We start from the raw sequence: 27,713 nt of genomic DNA, 5'->3' as shown, positions 1-27,713 counted from the left end.
TGGCTTCTGAGAAGATTTCAAATCCACAAATATAACTGGATAAATATTCTGCCAAACAGCCAGATGCTTATTCTGGATGTTACACAGCTTAGGTTTTGGATTCTATATTCTTCTTGAAAACAATGTACAAGTTGCAGACTAGCAACTGTGTATTGTATTATTATTTTTCTAGAATGTGTACTGATTTCACGTTCATTTAAAAGCTTGACTTTTGTCCATTTAGACTATTATGTATTGGAAGGCATTCCTTATGTTTAAATAAAAGTTCATTTAAATATAAAGCTAAAAACACAAAGGAACAAAAAAGTGTATCTGCTATAATTTAACCTTTGATCTTTAAAAAGATAGCAGATGTCAAAAAGGCAACACAATAGTTACTAAACTCTGCCAATGAACCAGATGTCACCTCTAAAACTTTAGTATCTATAGCCTTAGGAGCAAGATCAGCATTACGAATTCAAAGAGATGGAATGGCACATCAAAACTCTGCCAAAGACTTTAGCCCAGACTAAGTTGAGAAGACAAAAAGGAACTATCAGTAAATTTGGTAAGAGTTTCTGCTTAATGTTCTTTTTAGAGATATTATATGGTTTGCTTATACAAGTTCAGTACAACCACATTATCAGGTTCTTGTCCAAATCATGAAATTAAATGAGTTGTCATGTCCTAACAGTATATTCAGAAGAAACTGGATTATTATGAAAAAGAAGTATCTGTATCTACCTATACATGTGATAAACCTCTATTATTATTATTTTTATTATAAGCAAACATAGATTTTGAAATGTAAGTGGGTAATGAAGAGAAGGCCTTCACTCTGATATTCTCCAATTCTAAGAAGTTTTGCTAAAAGAGATACAAGTGGTACTGATTTTATATATTTTTGCAACAACTTAATTTTCTTTATAGTTTTTGTTTCCAGATTATATATATATTCCTCGTCCAAATATTTTTAGAATCCATTTTTTTGCAGATAGGAATTAAGTATTATGGGAAAGTTTTCCACTGTTTGAAAACATAAGCCACTGCTCTAATTAAACACATTGCCCAAAGCAAAATGAATACATCAAAACTTTCAAATGTCAGATAAACCCACTTTTTCTGTTTTGTACAAATACGTTTTCTAATCTCTTTAAAAACATAGTAAATAAAGAAAATAAAATGCCATAACAAAATTTATAATGCAGATTTTCTAGGCCTCAGTAGGAAAAGTTACCTGCATAAAGATCTTTCTCAATAAGTTTCATCTGGAGATGGAAAATCTGTTCCTGGAGTTTGCAAATGGAGTGCTTCATTTTCTCTCGCTTTGTTACCATATAACAAAGATTTCTAACCTGCAAAGTAGAGTAAGAATTTTTTACTTCAATAATTAATTATTTGAAAAATGATTGGCAGCTCTGTACCTAATTTAGCTGCAATCTATATGAATAAGGTACATGTCTATAGAGAATCTCAGTCATCTAGGTCATGGTTGTCCCAAAGTTGCTTTTTCAAAAGGCAACTGGACTTTGTTTTTCTTTGAAGATGTTTAGCTTCTCATCCAACCGAAGAAGCTTATTGGATGAGAAGCGAAACATCTTCAAGGAAAAACAAAGTCCAGTTGCCATTTGGAAAATCACCTTTGGGACTGAATAAGGTAAATTAATGCAAGAAGATTGGATTAAATGAAGTAACTCTAGTTACGCAACTTGCTGGCCAAAGTTCAAAGCTATCCTTGAGCTGATGAAAATTGCCAAGTCATCTATTAAATCTATGTTTGATTTATGAATGTCCCAAAATACAGATATACTTACAGGTTATGATCTGGATACACTAAACAGCAATAATCACATTTTTGTCTTAGTATAAATTCCCAACCCAGTAAGTCTGGGTAAGTGAACCCAGAGCATTAGCCAAAGATTAACATGGCATATTAACAAAAGCAGAAGTATCTAAAATATACTATAAATGAGATCCGCAGGTAAATTTTTGGTTCTCTATTAGAAAGTACAAACAGGCCTATAAAATATATGAAAAACTAGAAATGAATTAGTTACCATTTCTAATGTATAAAATAAGTATTCCACATTATTTATTCAGGTAAAAAAATAAAAGATTATTACTTAAGAATTGCACTAATAATGATTTGTTGGCTTTCTTTTCCCAGGCACTACAGTACTCCACTGGAGAAAATAATTGTTCTCCAATTCTTGGAGAAGAAATTTAAATTGTACTATTGGCAGTAAAATTCAGAAAAAAGGTTCCTTTACAGATAAAATTTGAATGAAAATCATGCAAAGCATCTCATATATAATTGGCTGTATAGCCATTGCTTGAACATATCCAACTATTAGAGCAGTGATGGTGAACCTATGGCACGCGTGCCACAGGTGGCACGCGGAGCCATTTGTCAGGGCATGCAAGGCGATGCCCTGTCAGCTGGCCAGTGCACATGCGCACGCTCGGCAGCTGAGTTCACCCTTTTTAAAGCCATTTTTCGCCCTCCCCAGGCTCCAGAGGCTTTATAGGAGCTTGGGGAGGGCGAAAACAGCCTCCCCTGCCCCCCCGGACGCCCTCCGGAGGCATCAGAGAAGCCTCCGGACAGTCCCTGAAGCCTTCGGAGCGCTCAAAACGACCCTCCGATCACTTCCGGTTTGCTCGGAGGATCGTTTTGAGCGCTCCAAAGAGGGTGTCCGGGGGGTGGGGAGGCTGTTTTTGCCCTCCCCAGGCTCCTATAAAGCCTCTGGAGCCTGGGGAGGGCAAAAAAGCATGTAAAAATGAGGGGGAGCGTCTGTATTGCATGCATGCGCACTGGGGCGCGCGCATTGCATTATGGGTGCGGCACGCCCGCACACGACCCCCCTGCGCTCCCCTCACTTATGGCATGTGAGCCAAAAAAGGTTCACCATCGCTGTATTAGAGTCTAATATCTTTCTGAGTAACAGGTTCTATAATGTCAGGATGTTCTTACTAACATAGTTAGAATCTGCCTTCTTCTAAATTAACTCTGAAATAAAAGACAATAGGTCCTCATCTTGTTCAGTGTGGTATCTTGCCATTTATTTAAAGTGTGCTATCATATCTCATTCAGTTTTTTTCTCAAGGGCCAACGTATTCAGCAACTTCTTCATAGGGCATTCTACTTCTCTGATTATGTTTATTGTCCTTTTCTGAATCTGCTTAATTTCTCTAAATCCTACTTACAATATGATGCCCAAAACTAGACTCAAGCTGAGGTCTAACAAAATCAGAATATAGCTGAGCAATTACTGTCTCTGAACTGGAATATTGTTGATGCAAATTATTTATCTTCCTTGCAATCACATCACACTACAGGTTCATATTTACTTTGCAATCAATTACCAATCCAAGATTATCTTCTTATGCACTGTCATCAAACCAGATATTCTCCATAACACACCTACACCTTTGCATTTTCATTTTGTTTCCCACAAGACAAACTATGCACTTATTTCTGTTGACTTTCATTCTGTTACTTGCAACCTACCTCTACAATCTATCAAGATAACAGGGAGTATTTCAATCCAATTCAATGCTAATTGTCTGGGGACAGATTCCTTGGTTCCTTTGATTTTTTTGAAATTTATATTTACAGCAAACACTAGCCATGTAGTCCCATTCCCATGTTATTTCCATGCATAGACTTTTAACTTTTGAGAAGCAGCCTTCCCTCCAAATCCTCCTGATAGTATCATTCCTGAAGAGCTGATCTCCATAAATACTAGATTGTTTTCTGTGGGGAACCTCTGCACATACCTGAACCCTTCCAAGTGAGATGCAAACCCACAGTACTATGAGATGAATGAGGTATAAACAATGTCATTAAATCATTTCTTTTTCTATTTATTCCATTTTTCTTCATTAAGAAAGTGAGAATACTGTATTTAAGAATTCTGGGACTATATCATGCAGAGTTATTTTAATTGAATATGGTGGGTACAGTAAGTTCCACCTGAATTTAATTTAAAATTCTAACCACAACATTGTTTATTTAACATAGCATAATGAAAAATCTGGACTTGTGACCCTTAACTATCCAAAGAATACATTATTCTGACATACTGCTCAGGGTAGTCAGCGCACTTGTTTACAAATTATTGGACAAATTATTTTTATTGTTGTCTTCTTGGCTGTGAAGAAGAGGTTATCATTCCTACAACTAAACAATTTCCTTTAATTACATTTATAAAATGAGCTTGCAATCTTACCTTCGCTTATTGGGAATTAAATCACACTGAACATAGCTGGACTAACTTTTGAATAAAGGTCTACAGCACTGTGCCATAAAATGATTTTTGCCTTTTCATGTCCTATATAGCTACTTGTGATTTGGACCCCCAAATACACTCACTGTCTATGGATTTTTGATAAAGACTATTAAATTATTTTAAGCACCCTCTGTTGCATCCCATATTTCCAATTTGAATTTGTCCGAATTTTATTTTATCCAGACATCTTAGCTTCCTGCTGCTAAGCTATCTTTCAGGGTAGTGGCTTGATCTCTTAATATTTGTTTATCATAGCAGGATTGTACCAACCAATAAAGGGATCTTTGTTTCATGCAATTCTTTTCCCTACCAGACAGGTATACAACCAACAACCACTCTATTGAAATAAACCCCAGTCATCGAAAGGTCACTTCTGCCATGATTCCTTCAGGAGAGCTGTTGTTTTGCCATTGACCAATGACCCAGTTGCAATAAATTTCTCCCAGAGAAAAGCTCCATTCAGCATAAATACTGTATGCAGTGGGAATGTCAAGCAGTAAAAAATTGGCTAGCTATCTTTTATTGACAGCGTAGCCATTCTGTAGAGAGCAAAGCTAGACACAGATCAAGAGACCAACAAGAGCTGTTCAAGTGTCAAATTACTTCCTGACATATTATCATGCGGAGGCCACTACAGGAGCCCGAGAGCATGACCTCTGACCCCCAAAACTCAACATCGGTTCTTCAGTTGAAGAGCTCTTGATTTCTACCATTTTCTTCTTCGAATGCAGTATCAAGAAAGAAAGATTACTATGAATCCAACCTAGCTTCAATGGATGGCTATAAGTCTCCTTGTCACCTGCTGACAGAAAGATGGTGTGAAAGAAAAATAAAGCCTTATCACATAGGCTCCATTCTCTTTTGATCTCATTGGTTCATTCCTATATAAACAGGCTGAATTTTGCTTCCATTGAGCAATGGAATTCCATCTGCCATGCCACTAGAGTCATAATCTGAAATGATATTGGAAGCCTGTTACTAAAATGAAGTTTTATTCATACAGTTATAAATAACACTCAAAAGTACTTATGCCAATTTAATGCTGAATTCTTTCAAGTACTATAAATACATTTTATGATTGGTTTTATGTTTTATATGTTGCAAGCTGCATTGGGCAAGCCATTTCAAGGAAGGGAAAAAAGTGGATGTACATTTTATTAGTAAAATAAAAAAATATAGTAAAATACTCTTTGATTTGTTTATTGAACTTTTCTGCCCTTGAGGAAGTTAGCAGTTATGCATGTCAACCAGAAAACAAGCATGTCACACGAGGGCTTAGTACAACAAGGCTTTATAGGAAGCGAAAGGAGACCCTTTATTTTTATTTTTTTTGTTTCTAATATGGTTACTTAGTTCAATCCACAGAAAACTCTCACAATTGCTCAGTGACTGCTACATACTCGTTTGTTTGCAGAAGACAGGAAGTATGATCAATGTTGCATTATGATAAAATAATCAAGAAATGCAATGTGGTGTCTTCCAAATATGTTAACCTACAATTTCTCCCACTGGTTATAGCAGATGGGAATTATAACTTCAATGTAAATGAAGTACGACAGGCTGAGATTAATGGAGTTAGGAATTGGTAAAAGTCCAATTCCAGATGTTTATGCTGCCTCCTGAACAATTGACACCTTAAAATAATTTTAATAATTTTAATAATTTATCTTTATTGTTTTAAAGCTCACACTGTATTATATTTATAATTTTTAAAAAATAAGGAACAAAAGAAAGTTTAATTAATATGAGAGTAACTGTATATATGTACAATGACAATAAAGGTTATTATTATTAATTTATATTGACACATTAAGATATTTTCCTAACCATTGTCACTGCTCTATGACCTATGATGACATCAGGTTTAGTCACCATTTTAAAAAAGTAAGACTTTACAAATTGTTTTACTGATGATACATCTATCATCAATATAAATCCCTCTTGCTTCACTGCAAAGTAATAATGGAATTGCTGGTTTCCTAGGCTCTTTTGGAAAGTGCACCAAAAATGATAATAGAAACTTAATATAATACCCAATTAGTGTGATTCATCAATCCTGATGAATGAATGTGAATGAAGTTTTACACAGACAGTGAACTTCCAGGATCTGAATTGTAAATAAGCAACTAGGCAAACAACAACAGAATGTTTGTCATTAAGATAGGAGAACCCTGCATTCAATTCTTCTTTCTGGATGGCTTGAGACATTTGAATGGCTAAGTCTGGAAGGTATATTTTTGAAAAATGTAAGGGCTAATAGGATTAAAGAAACAAGACAAAGGATGTTTGTAAAATGGTGCTGTTTGTTAACTTGTTTTTGGCTTTGTTTAAAAATACTTCCTTGTAAAACATATTATGCAAATTAATACAAAGGATGTCAGTTTACAAATAAAACCAATCAAAAGGCAATGGAAAATATGACTATAATAGGCTGAATGCGTTCTCATTAGCCATCCCGAAACAAATATGGGCAGTTACATTTTAAAGGGAATGAAGTTTCCAAAACGGAATGGTTTGCTTTTGTCAACTACAAGTAAAATGTCCGTTCATGTGTAAAAAGATTTTATCAGATTAGTAATATGCATTTCGTGCATTAAGTGATCAAAACAAATTGTTTTATTAGGATGTACTTGATGTTTTATTTATAATTTTCTAATCTAAGCAGTTACGGGTATAATTCATAGCAGCTTTAATTGGATTTTTCTACTGACAAAGTATTTGTCTTGTGTTTAGTACAGAAAACGAGAAAACCGAATTCACTTCAATGTTTTGCCAACACATATCTTTTAGGTTGGCTTCCACTGTATAACTATTTCAAGTGATTCAACTCCACATTTCTACTTAAGATGTACTTCAAGTTAGACATAACTTCTGGGAATTACATTAACAAATCCCCGTAGTTATCTAGGCAACCTATTCAGAAGCAATTTGCCATTGCCTTCTTCCTCAGGCTGATAAAAAACACATGGTTCAAGGTTGTTCCAGCTGGTTTTTGTGCCTAAGGCAGGACTAGAACTCAGATTTGTCTAGTCCTGGATTTTAATCACTAGAAAAGGCTCTTTCACTTGAATTACATTAAATTAAAGACAGAGAAAATCTGTGTCTCTGATTGCCAATTATGATAGAAGTGGTCTACTCCTTTGAACAAGCCTTAAATATTAAGCTTATTCAAATAAAAAAAAATCCAGGACTTTTAATATTTTCTATCTAATTGGGGAATTATGAGGATAAAAAGATAATTTTAAGCTTCATGCTCTAATGAAGTTACTATTACTTATTATTTTGGGAGACCTTGGGAACTTTTGGGTTGCCTTGAGACCAGGATGATTTCTGTTATCCTTAAAAGTTAAAGCTCGTGATGCTTTCGGTGCTAAAATGCTTCATGGAAACATTTTACTCTACTTGTCCAGTACTGTGTCTCTTTGAGCTGCTGAAGATGGCAAGATATTGAGAGCCAAGATTCCAGGAAACATCATATGTTCAAGGCCAGCAGTGAAGTGGTTAAGGTAATGGACTGGCATTGGGTGGATTCAACTTCTAGCCCATCTTCAGCCATGGGCATTCACTGGATGCCTTTAAATCAAAGTCATTCATTCTGAGTCCAATCTAATTCACAGGATTGCAGCTGTGAGGGAAAGCGGAAGAAAATGCAATCTATCCTGCTTTGAAGTTCTTTTATGAAGGATCGAATAGAAATAAAATAACATGCATCTACGTATATTAAGAGGCAGTTGTGGTGAGTTAACTGGGAATGCAGCAAGGGGATTCTAGCCATCAAATTAAAATACTAAGATGGTTATGAAGGGAATAATATTGGCAATATTATCTTTCAGGGCATTTATTGGAAAATCTTAAGCCATATTTATATTTTGCAAGCTTCTGACATTTCTCCCAATTGCAGTTATCTATAATTGCAGTTAGAGACCCAGTATGGTGTAGTGGTTAAGGCATCAGGATACCAGGAAATTGTGAATTCCAGTCCTGCTTTAGACACAAAGCCAGCTGGGTGGCTTTGGGCCATTCAGTTTCTCACAGCCGTAGGATGGAGGTTATGATAAACCACTTCTGAAAAACCCTGCCAAGAAAACTACAGGGATTTATTGAACTGAAGGGGGAAAAAAATCTATGCAATTATCTATTAGCAGCTTCCAGATGCATCTGGTTACAATACCAGAAAACAGCTTCTAAACTGAACAAGGCTCCTATCATTGAAACTTGATAATGAAAATACCGTAGAAAGTGAAATGTAAAACAGTGTTAAAAGCAGTTAGAAGAATCCTACGGCTGATTCTGTGAGCAGCTGATGAGACTCAACAGAGAATAAAGGTACTTTTGGAATCTGGATAGCACTATAGCAGAAACAGAGGTCAGTGAGGAGAGTTTGCATTAAAAGAAGTATTGCATTTGAGTCTTGGAAGGTTGATTTGCAAAATGTTTATCTAATTTCAACCCAGAAGTCAGCTGTCATGTTATCAATACACTCCAATAAATCACTATCGACAACATTTTTCTGCTCTTATTGTGTCCGCAGATAACTGCCCAGCTGCCCTGTTTAGGGTGACCCATTCCTTACTTAACCAAGGAACTGGGAAAGTCCCCTTGCAGGGTAAGGCTGAAGAATTTGTTCAGTATCTGCAGGATAAAATCGCTCAGATCCGGACAGGCTTGGACTCTGACTGGGTAGATTGAGGCGAGTCGACGGGGATGAATCTTGTGGAGACAATCTGGGATGAGTTTGACCCTGTGACCCCCAAGGGCATGGATAGGATTATGGGGAGACTCAGTGCTGCCACTTGTGTGCTGGACCCGTGTCCCTCTTGGTTAGTTTCGGTTTCCCGGAGGTGACACGAGGCTGGCTCCAGGCGATTACCAACGCTTCATTGAGAGGGGTTATTTCCCACTGCCTTGAAGGAGGCGGTGGTGAGGCCCCTCCTTAAGAAGGCTTCCCTGGACCCAGCTTCTTTAGCCAACTATCGTCCGGTCTCCAACCTTCGCTTTGCAGCAAAGGTTGTCGAGAGTGTGGTAGCACGTCAGCTTCCCCAGTACCTGGATGAAGCTGTCTACCTGGATCCGTTTCAGTCGGATTTCAGGCCTGGGTACAGCACGGAGATGGCATTGGTCGTGTTGGTTGATGATCTCTCGCGGGCCCGGGCCCGGGGCTGCTCCTCTGTCCTGGTCCTATTAGACCTCTCGGCGGCTTTCGATACCATCGACCATGGTATCCTACTGCAACGACTCGGGGGGTTGGGAGTGGGGGGCACCATTTTACGGTGGTTCTCCTCCTACCTGTCGGATCGGTCACAGTTCATGTTGACTGGAGGGCAGAGATTGACCTCGAGGCGTGTCACTTGTGGGGTGCCCCAGGGGTCGGTTCTCTCACCCCTCCTGTTCAACATATATATGAAACCACTGGGCGAGATCATCCGTAGTTTTGGGGTACGGTATCATCAATATGCTGATGATACCCAACTTTTCATCTCTACCCCAAACCACCCAAACGATGCCCTCGACATGATGTCCCGATGCCTGGAGGCTGTGCGGATCTGGATGGGGAGGAACAGGCTCAAGCTCAATCCCTCCAAGACTGAGTGGCTGTGGTTTCCGTCATCCCGATTTGTGCATCTTGTTCCATCTTTGATGATAGGAGGAGAAATTTTAGCCCTCTCAGAGAGGGCCCGCAATCTGGGAGTCCTCCTGGACACATGGCTTAGTTTAGAAGAACACCTGACGGCCGTGACCAGGGGGGCCTTTTACCAGCTTCGCCGGGTACGTCAGTTGCGCCCCTTCCTGGATCGGGATGCTCTATGCACAGTCACTCATGCCCTCGTCCTTTCTCGCCTGGACTACTGCAACGCTCTCTACATGGGGCTGCCCTTGAAGAGCACCCGGAGGCTTCAGCTGGTCCAGAATGCGGCCGTGCGGGTTATCATGGGGGTACCTAGGTGCTCCCATGTTACACCCCTTTTAGGCTGCCGGTTGTTTTCCGGGTGCGATTCAAGGTACTAATTATGACTTTTAAAGTGCTCCATGGCTTAGGCCCAGGGTACCTGCGAGACCACCTACTGCCACCAGTAGCCTCCCACCGTCCAGTGCGATCCCACAGAGTTGGCCTCGTCAGGGTGCCGTCGGCCAGACAGTGTCGGCTAGCGACCCCAGGGGGAGAGCCTTCTCTGTGGGAGCGCCTTCCTTCTGGAATGAGCTGCCCCCAGAGCTTCGCATAATCCCCGACCTCCGGTCCTTCCGACGCGCCCTAAAAAGTTGGCTTTTCCAGCAAGCCGGCCTGGCCTGTTAATTTTAACTAATTTTTTAAATGTATTGTCCTATAAATTCGGTTTCTTTTTTTTGATATGTATTTAATTTCTTTTTAACTTTCGGGATGTGTGTTTTTTTAATGTTGTACGCTGTCCTGAGTCCTTTGGGAGAAGGGCGGCATATAAATCCAATAAAACAAACAAAGAAACAAACTACAGTGATAATTATTATTCATGGCATTATTCAGTTTTAGATGGTCCTATTTCAATACACAGAAAATGTTATTTTAGGGGCTCAATGAAAATTCATCTTCTCCAATTTGGCTTCCTCCAAACAGTCCAGTTGATTGGAGATGCTGGGAGTGACAGTTCAATTTACCCATAGAATACTGTATAGGGAAAATCTAAATTGGACAGTAGAAAGGAACTCTGGCAGAGAAGTCAGATCCTTGGAGTTGGCGGAGGCTGTATCATGTCTGTTAAATGATCTGAGTTTCCTGTGAAGCCTAATGGTGTCGGCTACATATCCAACTTGTAACATTGATTAAATAATACAACAATACAATAGCAGAGTTGGAAGGGACCTTGGAGGTCTTCTAGTCCAACCTCCTGCCTAGGTAGGAAACCCTATACCGGTGTTTGGAGGCCGTACGGGTCTGGATGGATGGCAACCGACTAAAACTCAACCCCTCCAAGACGGAGTGGCTGTGGCTTCCGGCCCCCCGGTTCAACCAGTTGCTTCCATCTCTGGCCATCGGGGGCGAGCAACTGGCCCCCGTGGAACGGGTGCGCAATTTGGGCGTCCTCCTGGATGCCCGGCTGTCCATGGATGACCATGTAACAGCCGTGGCAAGGGGGGCGTTCCATCAGGTTCGCCTGATGCGCCAATTGCGCCCCTTATTGGACCGGGATGCCCTACGCACAGTCACCCATGCGCTGGTGACGTCTCGCCTGGACTACTGCAATGCTCTCTACATGGGGCTTCCCTTGAGATGCACTCGGAGACTGCAGTTGGTCCAGAATGCGGCCGCGCGGGTGATTATGGGGAGGACTAGATACTCCCCTGTAACACCTCTCCTGCGCGAGCTGCACTGGCTTCCTGTAGTCTATCGAGTGCGTTTCAAGGTTTTGATTACGATCTTTAAAGCGCTTCATGGCACAGGACCTAGTTACATGCGGGATCGCATCCTGCCCCATACATCCCTACGACCAATCCGCTCACACAGAGAGAGACTTCTCCGGGTGCCGTCCACTAAACAGTGTCGGGGGGCGACACCCAGGAGCAGAGCCTTCTCTGTGATGGGCCCAGCCCTGTGGAATGACCTCCCCCGTGACATCAGGATTACTTCCGATCTCCGCTCCTTCCGTGTACAGCTTAAGACCCACCTCTTTCAATTATCTGGCCTGGCTCAACCGTAGTTTTTTCTTATTCCTCCTGACAGTCCTTTTAAATTTTAAATTGTGTTATTATTAAGGGGTATTTTAATGGCTGATTTTTTAACATTCTTAATGTGATGTAATTGTTACCTCCTCCGTGCATGTATGTCTTTGTATATGTGTGGATTTGGATGTTTATGTGTTTGCACATATGTTTTTATGTTTTTACATGTTTTATTGTACGCCGCCCCGAGTCCTTTTTGGAGAGGGAACGGCTAATAAATTAAAAATTATTATTATTATTATTCAGACAAATGGCTATCCAACATCTTCTTAAAGACTTCCAGTGTTGGAGCATTCACAACTTCTGGAGGCAAGCTGTTCCACTGATTGTTCTCACTGTCAGGAAGTTTCTCCTCAGTTCTTAGTTGCTTCTCTCCTTGATTAGTTTCCACCCATTGCTTCTTGTTCTACCCTCAGGTGCTTTGGAAAATAGTTTGACTCCCTCTTCTTTGTGGCAACCCCTGAGATATTGGAACACTGCTATCATGTCTCCCCTAGTCCTTCTTTTCATTAAACTACACATACCCAGTTCCTGCAACCGCTCTTCATGTTTTAGCAGATATTGCTGTTATTGCATGTACACACACACACACACACACACAATCTTATTTTGGGACTTTAAAAAATCCAACACACTAAGCATAATATGCAGTTTGTATTTTGAGATATTCTTTTACATTTCTTTGGTTCTGAGGTTTAAATAACTTTTCAGAAAAAACAATTGGCAGAATCCTTGGTGCTCTCTGAACTTGAGGGTTTGCTTGCAGGTATCTCATTACTCAATATCAGTGTGAGTGAATGTGGGGTTAGCTCAGCGGTAGCATTCAAATAATTTAATAACTGGTTCTCTGCCCTAATGATTTCTTCCAATAACCAGTTCACCAAATTGCTCAGAAACTTAACCATCCGTTCTCCCGAAGTGATGCGAACTGGCTGAATCCCACCACTGGTCCCTTACTTAAATACGGTAGCCTGCCCTATCAATTTCTGATCAAGAAACTACCAAGGATAAATCCACACCAAAGTTTGCTTGCAAGTATATAGATCAGGGGTGTCAAACTCACATCATCACATGACGTGTTGGGACTTTTTCCCCCTTCGCTAAACTGAGCATGGTCAGTGTGTGATGCATCCAGCCCCTGGGCTGGGAGTTTGACAGCCCTAATATAGATTCATATTAATGGAAATATTACTTTCAAATCTAAGCTGACCATAATAATCTATGACTGTAGGAAGGGTTCATTTAGCAGTAAAGGAGCAACAGCTGTTGCCGAAGTACTAATAAAACCACAAATTAGAAGAATAGTTGAGACCAATGCAATTTTAACTCTTGTTTTGTTCGAAAAAAGCTTTTCTTAAAAAAAATATTCTTTTTTCTCTGACTATACAGTATACAGCCATTTCCTATTACTTTTCCTACTATTTTGGGATCGTGGAGGCAATGGTGTTTTTTTTATTTTTAAAAAAAAAGAGTCTTGCAAAGTGTCATGTACATTGCATGGGGACTCCATGCCCATACAAATATTTGCTGCAGAGAGCTGCTTTCTATAAAAAGACAAGCTGTTCATTACATATAAACAAACTCATAATGTTAAGTAATAGAATAAAAATAAATAATGAAAACGTTATTTTTTATTTGTGCTCCGACTCTTCATCTCACTGTACTTGGGAGCTTATCAACCACAGCTTTGCCCTTCAACCTGGTCCAACTATGAGCAGCCGCAAACACCTGAAATACTCACTACCATATTCACTTGTCCTGCATATATTTATTCCCACATTATCATATTCCTCTTGCTTCCTATCTCAGATTTCCTTTTTTAGCTTGTTTGTACTTCGTTTTCAGAGATCTTCCCTTTTTGCTTTTTCATCTCCTGTGCCGATAACGTACTGCCAGTTCCATCCCCATCTCCTCAGCTTTGCACAGCTATGTGACTAGTTACACCATTTATTTATTTTTAATTTCAGATGGGCATAGCTAATAAAGAAAGCAATTCGTAAGAATTCATAGTATTTATAGCATGGCACTTTAAAAAGCAAGATTTAAGAAAACTCCTCGTAGGCATCATCCCTACCACTATATGGCAGGGGAATAACAAGAGGGAGAAAAGAAGAAACTATTTTCCCATGGTAATTGGTTACTGTGTGTGTCTTCACTAATATCAACTATCCTTTCAAAAAGACAGTGTTAACATATTTTCTGGTCCTATTTATAAACTCATCTCTACTCTGAGAATTAATCACCATATAAGAAAAGCAGCAGAGAATAGCTTCACTGTATCTAGAAGAGTGTTCATTCCAGAAATAATTGTGTGCTTTAGAAATGTATTAAATCAGTGGTTGTCAACCTTTTCTTCACCATGGACCTCCTTTAAATACCTTTTGTGGCCATGGACCACCAAGACTTATCTCAAGGTTTAAATCATAACTTTCTTTAAGTCTTCACGGACCCTGGGACAACATCGTGGCCCCCCCAAGGGTCTGCAAACCACAGGTTGAGAACCACTGTATTAGATTATAACGTATCGTATCATATTGTGTTGTATTCGTGTCATATTTTATCACATCATATCGTATCGTATCTCAGTAGGGTGGTGCACAGTGTTTGAATTTGAAGATGAAAAAGTGGTTTGGAAGAGATGTGGGCATGCATGCCAATGTTATTAGTGCTGTATTTCTTCTTGGGCTTACCCTACCCAGTGATTGTGTGAACCAAAGAAAGGCTGAAAGGAACTCTGAAGCAGACTATCTGATTTAGGACTGTAGACTTTGGTAAAATGTGTAGTCAGGAATTTGCGTTAGAATTTGTTTTCTGCTTCTGTCTTACACCAAGTATAAGTTATGGTATTGTGGGGCTACTTTCAGTTATATATCAGCCTGTATTCAAAGAATATAGTTTTTTCTTGTGATCTGTAATAATGATTTGGAATCTTTCCAGGCTCTTTCCAGAGATCTTCAGTGGAAGGCTCTTCAACTATAGCAATGGCCTATCTGGAGCACTGCGTTTACTTTTGAATCTTTTTTCTTCACAACCTGCAAGCTGCTATAGCAGTGATACCTAACCATTTGTTGTTGGGTGGGTGCCAAAAATGCAAGCGCGCCTGCACAATAGCGCACGCACATGCCGGCACCCATAATGCAAAGTGCCCCCCCATGTGCATGCGCGCACAACCCCTCACCCCCCTCACGTGCCGCACTGCTTGCCTTTAAGTTGAGCTTGGTATTTCCTCCGGGGGGGCGGGGGAGGCCATTTAACTTTTCACCCTCCCCAGGCTCCAGGAAAGCCCCAGGAAGTTTGGAAATGATCCGTTCCTGGCTTCTGGAGGATCTCTGGGGGGCTGAGGGAGGCCGTTTTCGCCCTCCCCAGGTTCCAGGAAAGTTTCTGGAGCCTGGGGATGGCGAAAAACGGTCCAACAGGCCTACTGGAACTTCTGGTAGGTCCGTTGGGCCCATTTTTCGCCCTCCCCAGGCTCCAGGGGCTTTCCTGAAGCCTGGGGAGGGCGAAAACGGCATACCCTGGTCCTCCAAAAGACTGAAAATCAGTTGGCTGGCACCCACATGCTCACTGGAGCTGACGGCCCACGTGCTGGCAGATATGGCTCCACATGCCACCTGTGGCAGGCGTACCATAGGTTCGCCATCACGCTGCTATACTATCTCTTTGGCGGCAACTTTTTGTAATTATGTTCTTTTTTAATGAATGTATACATATTAAAATTTAAAACAATTACATGTTATTATTTTTCTAATAGTTTCCTTTGTTTATCTCCCGTAATATTGGTTTTTCAAGGGAGGGGAATTGGGGACTGAATTCTTTACTTCCCACACTTACATACTACATAGCCAAGAAGTGGAACTATAGAAATTATTTCAATTTTTGCATTTTGATTTTTAATCCCTAAAAAAGGCACAGATATGGCATTTCTGTCTCTTACACATACCGGAGTTAGGGGATAGATGACAGATGAAGTGCCTTATGGAAGACAAGTGTTGGGGAAAGGAACAACCAAGCTGCTATGTAAAGTAGAAAGTAGATCCAAGAATATGAAGTCCAAAACATTGGAGGTACCAAACTATATTTTGGTACCTCCAGTCTTTCATCTTATGACCGCAGTCTTGCTACAGTTATATCTTATCATACAATACAATGAAAGAACCAGAGGATGTAATGGGCAAAAAAATTGTTTTCTAATCAAACCAGTGAATGTGCATCAAAAGATGACCTTAGGCTGCACTAATAATTAACCTTTTTATCGCACTTGAAAATAAAAGCAAAAATATATATTTAGCCACAGAAAAAAATGAAATAGGGATAGTTGTTTTGCATGCTTCTGAACTATATGGTTGGTTTGCACCGAATAATTAGGGTCACTTTCCCCCCAGCTAGAGAGAAAAGCTGGTGTTCTTATCATTTCCTCACTAGATGGTAATGGCATGTTCAGCATTAATGTAGCAAACAAAAATATGAAACACGTAGATTATTATAATGAGATTGAATAATTTAAGGTAATGTCTGTCTGTCCACTGTAGGTTTGAATAACTGTAGAGAAAGATGATTAAAGCAAACTTCCTCAAGCCTGGTAATCTACAGATGAATTGGGACATTTGCATTGGAATTTGGGGAGCTGTAATATTTTGTACATTTGGATGGTGCCAGAATGTGGAAAACAGGATTTTATAAACAAGAGTTACGAATCCCAATAATTCTACTCACCCTTTCAAGATCCTGTCTAAGGTGTGTGAACAGCTTCAAGCGTCGGTACAATACATCCTGCTCTTGCTGAGCCAAATTATCCACTTCATCTGTCTTGGGCATCAGTAGTGGCTTGTTATAATTGGCTTTTCTCTTCATCTTCCAGTACTGATAGACAAAATCAACTAGCCACTCAGTCAAATCAAGGTTCTCAGCCACTTCAGAAGGTTTCACAAGATCATAGAAGTCCTCTTCCAACTGTTGAAGCTTCTGTTTTCTCAGTGTTATCTTTTCCATGTCTAGTTTACCTTGATCTGCCTCCATCCGTGCGTCATCTGGTGGCTTGGTGGCACCAGTGCTATGTTCAAGACAGAATGACTTGAACTTTACCTCATCGTTTTCTGCTAACAGTGTCCGCATGTCCAAATTGTGCTCAAAGGCACATGTTACATGGAAGGCTGTGATGCAGGAAGGCATGGAACACTAGAATGGGAAAAGAAAGAGAACAAACGCTTGAATAGCCGCTTGGAACATTGCACATAAAATATTGTTAACTAGTAACATTTTTGCAAGAATTCATTATAAGCCCAAGAGGAATTACTAACAAAAACAGGAGGTGGGAGAAAAGAATGGAAAGTACTGTATTCTCATTAGCTTTCACATTGGCATTTTCTTGAGGTGATGAAGAAATACCCCACATGCATTTGCACCAACCGTTTAAGCGTTGAGAAATATCTTGTTTATATGCTGCCTTGCTGCTCTCATTTTTATATCACATAACTATTTCTCATGGGATCTATTTGATTTGCTGAGACATAATTAAATTATTCAACATAGACAAACCTCTGTCTTGTTTTCACCGATCCACTGTATGTACTTCAGTATGATCAGATTAAGTGTTCACATTGTTTGATAGCTTTCTGTGATAACATAACGTATGAAATATAATGAAATATTCATTCAAAAGGAGGAGGATAACCATGCGCTGTGGGGCAAGATGGAACAAATACACTGATGCACTGCTCCAGCTTTTAAAATGTGCTGCTAAGGAGAGGCATACTTACTCCCCACTAGGAAGGCAATTTTCCTAAGTATCTATAATTCATTTTCTGTGGTATATCATAAAGGTAAAAAATGCACACAAGGAAATACAGCCTTCCAAAGTTTGACAAATAATGATAAAACAATTTTATTTCCTTCTTCACCAGCACCTAGCTCTCAGTATAGCAGTTTTTCAGAGGCTATGTGTTACAGTTTGATTAATTTCATATACAGAACTTCAACTAATTAGCCCATATACTGGACAAGATGTCTGTCGGGGCACGATACATGTTAAGGCTGGGTGAAAACACGGTGAACTTTATTGGGATCATAACATAAGCAAAAGCAAGAGGTTCGACCTGGATGCCTCCCATTAAAGAATCAAGGGGGAAACTTGGATTGGCTTCTCTATGCAGTCTTTCCATGCTTTGTGCAGCTATATGGAAGGGACTGATACATTAAAGCAGGGGTGTCCAAACTTGGCAACTTTAAGACTTGTGGACTTCAACTCCCAGAATTCCCCAGCCAGCTCTGGCTGGGGAATTCTGGGAGTTGAAGTCTACAAGTCTTAAAGTTGCCAAGTTTGGACACCCCTGCATTAAAGGCTCAGGACTAAAATCTCTCTCTCTTCCCCCCCCCTCCCTCCATCTATCTGGAACAACATGATTTAGCCCCATGATGGCAAACCTATGGCACACATGCCACAATTGGCACACAGCGCTCTCTGTGGACACGTGAGCCGTCACCCCAGTTAAGGTCAGCCTCATATGTGCATGCGCCTCCCGCTGGGCAGCTGGTCATTGAATCTCTGCTGCACATGCACAGGTAGTGGGGTGCGTGCAGAAGGTGCGCATACATGCACAGGGTGGGGAGCATGCACTGCACATGCATTGCATTTTGGGGCTTCGGGCGCCTGTGTGCACATTCGCATGTGCACACGTGTGCTTTGGGTGCCCAGTCCGGAAAAGGTTAGCCATCACTGATTTAGCTATCACAGAATCAATCCTTTTATTCAAAAGGTTCAAAAAGGGAAATGAAATAAACAAATCTCAGAGAAAGTGCACTACTTTTTGAATGGAAAACATGAGAAGAAAAGTCTTTCTTTCAGGTTCTGACCAGTTCTGGAGAACAAGTAGCGGAACTTTTGAGTATTTTGGAGAACCGGTAAATACCACCTCTGAGTGTCCTCGCCCCCATCTATTCTCTGCCTCCTGAGTGGCAGCTGATAGGGAGGGAATGGGGATTTTGCAGTATCCTTCCCCTGCCATGCCCACCAAGCCACGCCCACCAAGCCACGCCTACAGAACCAGAAGTAAAAAAGTTTGAATCCTACCACTGGCACAAGAATATTAGTACATAGAAGTAATGTAATCTGGAGATGTTCTGACATGTAAGGCATTTGTATGTGATATTAATGGCAGACGGCTCCGTGGTCATGCCAATGTACTTGGCAGCTGGGAAGATGGGCCTTCTGTCATATAGGTAGTCCTCAACATATGACTGCAATACAGCTGGCAGTAAAGCTGCTCGGCCACATAACTGACCAAATTTGCAATCTTTTTTGTGCTGGGCATTAAGTGAATCCACAGTCATTAAGTAAAGCAACTATTTGCTATGTGTAGTGCCGTGATGGCGAACCTATGGCACACATGCCACAGGTGGCATGCGGAGCCATATCTGCCAGCATGTGCACCGTCAGCTCTAGTGCACATGCCAGCCAGCTGATTTTCGGCCTTCTGGAGGGCTGGGAGAAGCTGTTTTTGCCTTTCCCAGCCTTCAGGAAAGCCTCCAGAACCTGGGGAGGGTGAAAAATGGACCCAAAGGGCTAAGCAGAAGTTTGGAAACAATTCATTTCCGGCTTCCGGAGGGTCTCCGGGGGGCTGGGTGAGGCCGTTTTCGGTCTCCCCAGGCTTCAGGAAAGCTTCCGGAGCCTGGGGAGGGCAAAAAATGGGCTCAAGAGGCTAACCAGAACTTCGGAAACGATCCGTTTTCAGCTTCTGGAGGGTCAGTGGAGGCCGTTTTTCACCCTCTCCAGGCTCCGGAGGCTTTCCTGAAGCCTGGGGAGGGTTAAAACTCCCCACCAACACGGGGGAGGGTAGTGCATGCATATGCAGGGGGGGGGGTTATGCATGCATTCGGGGGGTGGGGGGCTTCGCACATGCATGGGGTCAGTGCACATAGGTGCAGGTGGGCTGTGCATTGCATTGTTGGTGTGGGCGCTATCGCGCATGCGCATAATTTTGGCACACATTTACAAAAAGGTTCGCCATCATTGGTGTGGGATTTTGTCAAAAACTGAAAGTGCTGGATTTTGGCAAAACTATCGTAAAACACAGTCACGTAACTGTGAAACACTGCTGATGTCCATAACTGCAGCCATGTTGTCAAACACTCAAAATCAGGTCATATGACCGCAGAAGGGGAACTTCAAATCTGATCACAACTTTGAACAGTCACTAAGCACCTAGTTGTACGTCAACATCTACCAATCATTATTTGCTAGTATTCATTTTAATCTTTAAACTACCGTATCTTGATTATTGCTTGGCATGGCATAATTTTATGAAAAAAATATATGAGTATTTCCCCCCAGAAACCTATAATATACCCGGAAGCAATAACTTTTCCCTGTTTCTTCTCTTTGATATACAATACAATACAATAATACAATACAATAGCAGAGTTGGAAGGGACCTTGGAGGTCTTCTAGTCCAACCCCCTGCCTAGGCAGGAAACCCTATACCGTTTCAGACAAATAGCTATCCAACATCTTCTTAAAGACTTCCAGTGTTGGGGCATTCACAACTTCTGGAGGCAAGCTGTTCCACTGATTAATTGTTCTCACTGTCAGGAAATTTCTCCTCAGTTCTAAGTTGCTTCTCACCTTGATTAGTTTCCACCCATTGCTTCTTGTTCTACCCTCAGGTGCTTTGGAGAATAGTTTGACTCCCTCTTCTTTGTGGCAACCTCTGAGATATTGGAACAATGCTATCATGTCTCCCCTAGTCCTTCTTTCTCTTAAGCTAAACATACCCAGTTCCTGCAACCGTTCTTCATATGTTTTAGTCTCCAGTCCCCTAATCCTCTTTGTTGCTCTTCTCTGCACTCTTTCTAGAGTCTCCACATCTTTTTTACATCGTGGCAACCAGAACTGAATGCAATATTCCAAGTGTGTACCATATGAGAGATACACACACAACATGAGTACATGTCTTTAATTAATATTAATTTTAAAATGGGAAAAGTGACTTCAATTTCTTCTGGGACACTATCTTTTAAAATAAATGGATTAAGGCTTACTGCATTGAGAAAAGAGAATTTAAAAAGTCAATATATTTTTGAAGCTTAAAGTGGTTTTATGAAAGTCTTCCACTAGATTCCCCTTTCCAGGTGACAAAACCTAAGGCCCCATTCCCTCTGAACAGAACAGGTTTATTATATACTGCAATACCTCTGCCTCTTCCAAACCTCCTTCTCTTCATCAACTGGTTTTTAGTGGCTCAGAGTGTCACGTAATTATTCAAGCCATAACTCATATGAAATCAGTCTATTCTAGCTGTTCATGCCAGTTAAACTGCAGTAAGCAGCTATTTTGAAGGGTTTTATTACTGTAGGCAGCACCATGAATGGCTTACATAACCAGGATCATATAATTACCAAAATGCTAGCTCTGGCTTTGAGTGATTACATTATCACCCAGGATACTGAGAAGTTAAGTATGAGAGCTGATATTTCAGAGAAAAGGAAGAGCAATTATATGGATAGCTTTATATATCCGTTCTTGTAGTTTCGTTTTTGCTTCAATGATCCTCCAAAGCATTTTTCTGCTTTGCTGAACTCCAAAAATCACCCTAGGAGAATACGAGGCTGGTATGAAGAGTGTTATTCCCCATATTTTTCCTTCATAACTTTTTCTATACAAAGTAGTCCATTGCCTTTGCTTTATGTACTTGGAATCTAACACAATTAAACAGGCCCCGAGTTAACTGTTAAATATTAAAGATTTCAAATTGCCTTTTAGAGCCAAGGTATGAGGAGTCCACAGCATGGGAAGGAAGCTCAGGTAAAGATAAAAACAGTGATTTTAAAAACATTTTTAAAAAAGATTCATAAAGCAAAGTTGGTTGGTTATGATGTGGTTCACTGCAGGCGTTCCTATGTGACTCAGAGAATCAGAAATATGTTGAAAAGATGCAACACCTTTTTTTTCCCCTTGTTCTTTACTGCAGTTTGAGGTTGCAGGCAGTTGCCAACTATAAACAGCTCCGATTGAGTTTTGTTATCCAGTAGCCAAAGCCGTAATTTTATTGCATAGCTACCAATGGAGGCAACTGTGTTTATATTGGAATAACATCCAGGGATACTTTAAAATGAGCGATTGGAAAGATCCTTTGTGCTGCTATGTGGACAAGAAACAGGCAAGGTAGTGAGATGAAAGCTGTGCAAGAATTTTTTTTTGTCTCTACTCCAGTTTTCAAGTTACAGCAATAAATGAATCAATCAGTCCCATCCCCCTACTTGCCTTCGCTATTTGCGTCACAAACAGTATTAATATCATTCTTAAATTGTTTATGGCTTTTGCTGGAACAACAGCCTACACAATGCCCTTTCACATAGGAAAGATGATCCATGCTGCCTTAGAGATAAAGTAAATAGAATGCCACCCATCCAGGGTTTCGTTTGACAGATGGCAAGTGGTTCTTATCAGGGACTCTGCCCAAAACGCACACAGGAAATAATTAGTAAGCCAGGCTAATGGGTCAAAAACAAAGAAATACCTGTTCAACCTTTGGTATCAAAGAATGCTATTAAAGGGAGAGTGAAGACATTATTGATGCATTCTTTCTGACCCACAACCCAGACTAGCAGAATGAAACTGTACAGCCGGGGAAGGGAGAAAATCCTGAAAGAGAAAATGAACTAAGTTACATGATAATGTGCGCGCACACTAACGGGAATAAGATAAACCACAGGGTTGGCTAAGCCTGTGTTAAAACATTCATATTTGAATGTTCAAGTCAAACAGGACAGCAATGATTGGCTGATAAACCTATATATGTTGATTCATATATGCAATTCAGGATAACAAGCCCTATAGAACTGAAGCTTTTTTGGCTAATCTTATGCTTACAGTACTTTGTTTTCTTAGTTTCAACAGTTCCATGTAATATGCTTAATCAATAGTTAAATTGCAACCAATGCAGAACCTTCAGTATCAATGTTTTCTGTCTGTGTGCATGTGTGTGTAAAAATATTCCACTGAAAGAATCCATAACCAACCTAGTTGGAAGTCTATGAACCACTTACAAGGAAATTCTAGACAAGACTGCTGTACAATCACCCAATGTACAAATAACAGAAACAGAATTTAACTTTTGGTAGGATGGCTAGAAACTACCAGGGAAAGGCAGTCCCTAAGATACTCATGTCCTCAGCCACATAGGTCTTTAACCAACACATCAAATTGTACTTAGGAATCTATAGGTAACCAATATAATTGCAACAGCAGTGATGTATCATCGAGACTGTCCACTGAGCCTGCCTGCTGCCGATTTCTGGAGTACTTGAAGATTCCAGATGGTCTTTAAGGGCAGCCCCGATGTACAATGTGCTACAGTAATTTAGTGATGATAAGGACATCAGTGGCCACTTTTCACTACATTCTGTTCCTAATTTTGTTGAACATAAGGCCACGACTGGTTCTTCAGGAGTGTAGCTGTGCAACATTCTTCCTGGCGATGATTTCCACTTGCTCTTTGAGCATGAGCCAAGGAGGACATCCTGCTCATTCTGGGGAAACACAACCCGATCAAGAACCAGGATTGATATAATCAGAGAATCAGACAGCTTCCAAATCAATAGCCACTCCATACCATTTGGGTTGAATCAGAGCTTTGCTGCCCCTGCCTTCAAAAAGGGGAAAGGAAAATTCAGGGAATTACAAATCTGATAAAGATTAATGCTGATTTATGGGCAGCTAAAGATCTCAAGGGCACATATGGGTATCTTGGAAAAGTAAAGAAAGTGCCTTTCATCTCTTCTCCCTACAATCTTTCTTAAGACCGAGGGATCATAAAATAAAGAAAAACAAAACCTCATCTTCTTTCTCGGCTTGTAATGGATATATCTACACATTTTTTCCCAACAGGATTTATTACTGAACAACGCAGCATCTTCTGGTTTGAACATCACTTTATACACAGGGAGAGGAAAGTAAGGGAGTAGTAGTCAGGAAACAAGTAATCTCCAGGCTACCCATCTATCTCACTCCAGACAAAACTGAGATTAACAGTAGAATCTTATGTTCTGGGAACTCCAGCAAAAGCCTTAGGATATGAAGTGAGTCTCCTATGCCGAAATATCACCATAGCAGAGCATTATGTGATGCTAGTGCAATTCTGGTCACTGGAAATGGATACCTCTGCCATCAACATGAGATTAGTAAGACCCTAATTTATCTCACATCATATTCAAGTCCCTACAAACCATATAACTTTATCTGGCAAGTCATGAAGCATTTATTTCTACATTGTCTTTATTACTTTTATAAGCAAGTCAAGGCGGCAAACATAGCCATCACACCTTCCTTCTCCTATGTCCCAAAGGTGCTTTTCAAAAGGCAACTGGACTTTCTTGCCCTCCCCCGAAAACAGTTTCTAGCCAGAACTGAAGAAGCTTCTTGAGTGAGAAGTGAGACATTTTTGAGGGGGGATAAACCCTAATAAAGTTCAGTTGCTTTTGAAAAACACTTTTGAGACAAGCATGATTTAGATGATTGAGAATCTCCACAGACTTTCTCCTCGTATTTCCCCCCACAACAATATCCCTGTGAGCTGGGTTGGGCTGAGAGAGGGTGACTGGCCCAAAATAATGCAGCTGGCTTTCATGGTTAAGGTCAGATTTGAACTCATGGTCTCCTGGTTTCTAAACTAGTGCCTTAACCCCGAGACCAATCTGGTTCATATGCAAGTTATGAGTTATTCTGAACTCAAAAAACCAAAATGCATTTCCCCCACTCTCTCCCAAGAACTCTGAGTACAGTGAAGATCTGCAGCCAATTATGAATCATCACATGATGTTAGATGATTCTAGCTGCACTTCTTTAAGGTTGCAGATATTTAGTTATAGCTTTGCAAGATGTTTGAAGAACAGTTACATGTCATTGATGCCTTGGAGCAGTGAGATGATACTTCCTGTTTTGCTTTGAGAGCATATTATTTCCTTAATATTAATGAACAGTCACTGGAGATGCACAAATTAATATTTTTACATACGTATCATAATATTTAACTCTCATTTATTGTGGGTATTTTGTCTATATATTGGTCAAATGCTAGCTGGAGTCTATTTTCTTACTTTCAGCCATAGTATATTTGTGCTTTTACTAGCACAACCTCTCCCCAATTTTTATTTAAATATAATTAACCAGTCCCAGTTGCTCTTTTAACCACTCATATTGATTTCTTCAAGCTTCAAAAATTTTGATAGCTCTCTCAAATAAGGTTTCAGTGACAACAAAGATTATTCCAACTCAAACCCAAAGTAGAAAGTTGCATTTTAAAATTCATCTGGATAAACAAATCCAGAAGAAGGTGCTGTATCACCACAATGCAAGGGGATTTGCAATCCTAATGGAGTGGGAGGGCATGCAGATTGAATTTAATTTATTTCTAAATTCCAAATTAGTGCTTAGTCATTGCTTAAACATTTAAACAAATGAATCATCCACATATTTCTTCTTCTTTGCAATAACGTTCAACTTGTACAAGATTAGCACTGACCAATAGCCTTGCTGGCAATCTTAATGAAGACTGACGGACTGTGGGTTTCAACAGAAGAATACCAGTTTGTTTTCCACTTCAGATAACTTTTCATGCAAATCCATTCAGTTTCAAAATCAAGATGTGAACCAGAACTAAGAGGATGAAATCTTGGAGAAAACATATCCCCAACCCCCCGGCCAAGTGTAGCTGATTTCTTTGCCCTTCCGTTCTTTGAAAGCAGCTGCCTTTGTGACAAAATATCTCCATCTGGCAGTGTGAATAAGCAGATCCACCAAGAACCGTCACAAACGGAACTGAATCAACATTGGGGAGATTTAAAGAAATGCATTCAAGTTTTCATTTCAGGATAGAAATAATGTTAATGTTAATGAAACATATTCCAAGAAAGCAAGGCCTGGTATCAAAGATGACATTTCCATGGCACTTACAGAATCTTGCCAAAGACTTGTTCTGGGGTTGCAGTTAAAAAAAAACCTGATTAATTAATTATCTTATTAGTTTGTCTGCCTGGTAGAAAAAGAGCTATCAGACAGGCTGAGGCTTGCAAACAAATCTCTCTTACTCTGCTGTTAGTAGAAAACAGCAGTAGAGATGCAGCAGACGGCATAAAGATACCATAACGACTCTTCTAGCACTAATCAAAGAACAACATATCATGTCTGGGAAAAGGTGTTTCAGATCTAGGGACTCAATTAAATGGTCTTTTTGCTGTATTCTAAGTTGAATGATTCTGTTGTTAACAAATCCAAGTGCACTGATCATTAATATGCTAAATAAAGGCAGCAGCACTGCTTAAATACTCTGAAAAGCCAGCAATAACAGACTTTTTAAACTGTTTACCTATATTGCTGCCCAGTGAAGCCAAACCTGCACAACGTCTATACAAAACTGCAAGGTGATGTCATCATTTCTTCAAGTGGGCAGAGCACAAATGAAAATGACCTGATTCTTGGGTTTTCTTAGAATCAATTACTTACTTGAATGCAGGTTCCAGTACACTCCTTGCAAAGACTGCACGACAGAGCCCATCTGCTTGCTGGGATATGTGAAATTTTTGTAATTGGTTCCATTTTTTCAGGGCATCCAATGCTAACCTGAGAATAAGACAAAGCATACAATCAGCTTCTATATATTGTCTTGAAGAACAATGAATAGATTCTCCCTTAAGATGAATATCATAAAAGACATATTTGACACAAATCTCTGGGGATACTCATAGCGCATACCACGATGACACTTATTTGGAATGTCCGAACTGATAACCGGTTATTGCTTAACTATAATAATGGTTCAAATTCTAGATTTTCTTAAATAATTTCATTCAATGGTATGAATGGTTTGTGAAAGATGTATCAAGCATGATCTAATTGAAGCAGATTTCATCCACACTCCATTCATTCTGTTTAGGCAGAAGTCAATTGGTCTCGTACTTCAGGAATCCATAAGGCACAGCTAACGTGAACCCATTTTGTTCCACTCCGGGTAGGTTTCAGGGCTCCCCCTCTCTTTGGGCAGAGTAAACACTTTGGCTGAACTCCCAGGGCGCAGGTCCGACAGAGCCAGTTTCCAAGGGGAACTTTTAGGATTCCATAGCAAGCCTAAAAAGAAATATAAGGACCAAGATTAGTTACTTATGTGATGAGCGCATATCAAGATTAATATGTCTTATGATAAAGTACCATGATGCATTTTATGAATAAAATAATCCTATTAGTTTACAAATATTAAGTGTATGTGATTCCCTGTTCCCACCTACCATTAATACTGGTATAATGTAATATTCCTCCCAAAAAATCTGATTAAGCAATTTTCTGAATGAACGAATGAGAATTGAAAAAGAGTGAGAGGATGAGCAACACATTAACACATTAGTCTTGCCCTTAAATTTCCATGACTGCCTGACCCCATTGCCTTAATCTTGAACTTTTGATCTGGACTTTTCAACTGCACAAGAATTTTTTTTATTTACCATCTTAATAGCAATGATATTTTTTGTTACCTTTTTTCCTATCAAATTCAGTACAAAACATTTTTCAAAGCTGTTTTCCATGGTCACAGCAGAGACCTATTATGTTAAGTAAAGGTTATTCAATTTTCTGGTTAAGTTTACAGATCATGAAATGGTGTGATTGATTTTGACTTCATGTTATAATAGCTTGTGCAACAAGTTGTTAAAACAGATAATGGCTTAGTGCAATATATGTACTGAATGATAATAAAGAAACATAAATGAGTA

At 40.0% G+C, this 27,713-nt stretch overlaps 1 protein-coding gene across 7 annotated transcripts in view; it reads right to left on the bottom strand.

The window, feature by feature from the left end:
* JADE2 (jade family PHD finger 2) overlaps positions 1 to 27,713 on the bottom strand; it is a 210,094-nt gene that overhangs the window by 23,468 nt on the left and 158,913 nt on the right. For all 7 annotated transcript variants that reach the window (XM_081935167.1, XM_081935164.1, XM_081935168.1 and 4 more), the window contains exons 7-10: positions 26,908 to 27,075; positions 26,455 to 26,571; positions 16,674 to 17,135; positions 1,217 to 1,334 (exon numbers count right to left, since the gene is read on the bottom strand). In XM_081935167.1, coding sequence (XP_081791293.1) covers positions 1,217 to 1,334; positions 16,674 to 17,135; positions 26,455 to 26,571; positions 26,908 to 27,075 — 865 coding nt within the window. The remainder of the gene's footprint in view (positions 1 to 1,216; positions 1,335 to 16,673; positions 17,136 to 26,454; positions 26,572 to 26,907; positions 27,076 to 27,713) is intronic.

The sequence above is a fragment of the Natrix helvetica genome (assembly GCF_964273705.1).
Source record: "Natrix helvetica genome assembly, chromosome: 1".
NCBI classification, from domain to species: domain Eukaryota; kingdom Metazoa; phylum Chordata; class Lepidosauria; order Squamata; family Natricidae; genus Natrix; species Natrix helvetica.
The sequence above is the reverse complement of the archived record's forward strand: the minus strand, read 5'-3'. Positions and strand labels throughout refer to the sequence as shown.